The sequence below is a fragment of the Pteropus alecto genome, unplaced genomic scaffold (genome assembly GCF_000325575.1).
Source record: "Pteropus alecto unplaced genomic scaffold, ASM32557v1 scaffold86, whole genome shotgun sequence".
In the NCBI taxonomy this organism is placed as follows: Eukaryota; Metazoa; Chordata; class Mammalia; order Chiroptera; family Pteropodidae; genus Pteropus; species Pteropus alecto.
The window spans coordinates 27,928,038-27,931,514 of NW_006442109.1; the positions used below are offsets into that span (position 1 = coordinate 27,928,038).

General features: G+C 34.4%; 1 protein-coding gene across 1 annotated transcript in view; it reads left to right on the plus strand.

The window, feature by feature from the left end:
• Positions 1 to 975, plus strand: part of EXD1 (exonuclease 3'-5' domain containing 1) — a 27,056-nt gene extending 26,081 nt beyond the window's left edge. Inside the window, 1 exon segment of the mRNA XM_025038859.1 lies at positions 1 to 975. This exon segment is cut by the window's left edge and continues 23 nt beyond it. Within this exon segment, the coding sequence (XP_024894627.1) occupies positions 1 to 474 (474 nt within the window). The 3' untranslated portion in view covers positions 475 to 975.
• The last annotated feature ends 2,502 nt before the right edge of the window (positions 976 to 3,477 follow it).

Below are 3,477 nucleotides of genomic sequence, written 5' to 3' on the forward strand. Positions count from 1 at the left end.
GTAAGAGGTTTCTTACTTTGTGAAAATTCTAGGCTAGATAAAGCTCCAAGTTTTATATCCCATAAATATGTAAATTTACTGAAAGAAGCTAAAAGTAAACAAACTACTACAGAACCTCCTCATTTACCTGCCATAAAGGAAGAAGCCAATGAGGATACCAGTGACAAAGTGATTGGCCCTGAGTCACAGGGGTCGGAGGATCAGAGAATAAATCAAAAAGAATACCTTAAGATACCGAAACAGGAGTTTCAGACAAGTTTATCTTTGAAGGAGGAGATAGAACAGTTACTGATGGAGGAAAACAAGGAAGATTTAAAGTGCACCAAACAAGATATTTCTGTGTCTCCTTCTCTTCCTCAGGAAACCAGAGAGTCTCCAAGTGACACCTTTCATCCTTTTAGAAAAGCTGTGCTTTCTACACTTCCTCCCTTGGAGGAGACTGATTCCTGGATAAATCCTTCAAATCTGCCTTAAGAGATCTATAATTTGTTCTTGAGGCCACTAAAGTGGCTCATTTCACCAGCCATCAGGGCTTTCCTCAGTGCCTAAGTTTCTCATGTTGTAAATTTAGTTAAGCCTTGTCATAGGCTTTGGGGAAAATTATATCCTCTTACTTATTCCTACATTCCTGGGGTTTGATTAGGATGGAAATGAGTAAGTTAAATGATGGAAGAAATAAATTTTCTGATGATGTCACAGGGCAGAAATGTTCCCAGTAGCCAAAGTGAATTATTTCTCATAATTTGGATTTAGAGGATTTGAAAAAGGAAAAAATTGGAGGCTTAATATCTGGAAGAATCTATACTTTTAAAATTTTGTTGTATTTTTTTGTTTGAAGGTGGTTAGTAAAACTCTTTGCCATAAGTTTAAAAATAATCGATACTTGAAAACTTTATTAGTACTCTTTTCATTTTTAAAATACTAACTTTAATTTTTCAATTATATCTCAATAAAGCTGAAAAAATATTAACTTTATTTTTGGATTTTGAATGCTTTGTCTGTCTCATAGACAAATAATCGTTAATGTTATTATAGGAATCAATATCCCAGTTTTAATTTTTTTAGACCATTTACTTTTAGATTTTGTCCATTTTTCTAGCATAGCAAGATTTCTTTTTAGTGTGTCTATTATGTAAACTTGAAGTTTGATTCTACTCTATTTGCCTGGATTTGGTATACTTTCTTAGGGTGAAAAGAAGGTAGTTTGTACTGAGCCTTTGTTTATATTGAATACTTTCAAGTTTCTCACATTCATTTGTGTAATAACCAATAAATTTGTTTTGGTATTAGGTTATCTCTTTTCTTATTTGCGTCAGGGTAGGAATAAATTGGAATATGTCTGGATTTCTAGGTTTAGAGTCTAGTTTAGAAATCTATAATATGACTTTTACAGGACTATATTACTTATTGCACTTAGGGAAAACTTAGGAACCGTCTATGATTAGGAACATCCTTGTCTGCACCAGTTGATTCTGAGTTCCACCAAAAGAGCTGTGCCCTTCCAAACTCCAGAGCCCAGATCTAGTCTAACATTAAGATGATAGTAGGCCCAAGAACAGTCAGCTCAGCCCTGCATTTGCTGCGTCTCACTTTGTCTTTAGCTTAGAAAGTCACTTCGGGCCAGGGTGGTTTCTGGTTCATCTTGGATAAATGCAACTTCAGGTTGAGCCCAGAATGTGGTTAATCTAGGCTTACTCCGGTAAGGGCATGAATTCCTGTAGAATTCCTGGAATTGATTTAGCTTTATACCCCACACAACATATATACATACAAGTTACAAAGAAAAATGTAAACATTATATTCTTCATGTTTAAAAAAGAATTCTTTTATTATGTATGTTTTGTTACTATACTTTTAAAAAAACACACAATGGGATTGTGTTGGTCCTTTGCTGCACCACTCAATGTGGTAGCCACTAGCCATGTGTATTTAAATTTAAAATTAAATTAAGTAAAATTAAATAAAATTTAAAATTTAGTTCATCAGTTACACCTGCCGTATTTCTAGTATTCAATAAATATTCTCATGTGCCCAGCAGCTATCATATCAAACATCACAGATGTAAAACATTTCCTTCGTTTTAGGAAGTTCAATTGTACCATGCTATTTGAGAAGTTCTTTGACTCCCAGAACTAAATGAACCTTTGGGTTTCATTACAGTATTTTCTTAGGGCAACACTTGTATTCTTGGAACCCATTTTTCTCCACATCCTCATCTAGCCTGGAGTGCCTATCTAAATTTCATGTGTGCAGTCAGATCCTATCATGAAGTTCTGTCTTTTGCTAGATAGAGTGTAAAAAAGTCCTGGGGTCGTTCAAGCCTGTTGCTAGCCCTCTGTGCCATTACTCAGATTTTTTTGTCTAAAATTTGCCCAGAATCTTGGGAAATGCTGGGTTCTTGTTCCAAATCCATCAAGTTCTTTATCCCATATTTTTCTAATTGAGAGCTCATAAAACCATACTGACTGTTTTCCCAAACTCTTGGGATTTTTGCTTCAGTCTACACTATTCCCTTGCATCCTACTCAGGTCTGACCTTTCTGATCTGACCTTTCTGTACATGACCAACAATTAAATATTCCTACAAGTAGTTTGAACTTTTTAGTTTGGGACTTAGAAAACAGAGATAAATGACTTCCCTGAACAAAAATGCAGCACTAAGAATACATCAAGTGTTTCTTGCTTGTCGTCATTCAATGTTCTTTTAACTACAGTGTGAAAAATCACTGCAGCAGCATCGCCTCCAGTCTGGATGTGGGCTTGATAAATCCCAAAAGGACGCAATAGAATTTTAATGCCCTATTGGCATCTCATTGTTTTGACAGGGTCCTGCAGCAAACTGAGATGAGGCCTAGAGCAAACTAGAGAGCTTGGGGGTGACTAGCCAGGTATACTTATCAAAAAGGCATTTACACTGTATTATAAAAGCAAATGCTTTATAAAAAATTTAGAAAATAAAAGGAAAAATATAACTATCATCCCACATTGTACAACCCTTCCCAACATTTTTGCATTTTTCTCTCGATTTTCTCTCATTCTTTCTCTCCCTACTCACATATATATTTGAAACACAGTCACAACCATACAATAAATACATTTATTGTGCTTTTTATATCATTTATTTTTCCATTTTATAATTCTAACAGCTAATATTTTTAATAGATGTTTTATTTTTTTAGATGTTTCATTTTAAAACTTGTGTTGTTAAATAGAATTTGGAAAATAAGAAAAACTTTACTCTTATTTCTCTAACCTGATAGAAAAAGCAGGTAACATTTTTGTTAATTCCAGTGTTTGTGCACAGATTTTTCACTCTATATGGTTGTAATCATACACATACGTATATGTAGCCTGCCTTGTGAATGTTCCCCTACTGTTACCCAACCTTTGTAAAGATTTTTAATGACAGCATAATACTTCTAAGAGGATGCAGTGTGGTTTAACTGTATTTTGGTATTTTGAGGTTGTTTCCAATTCC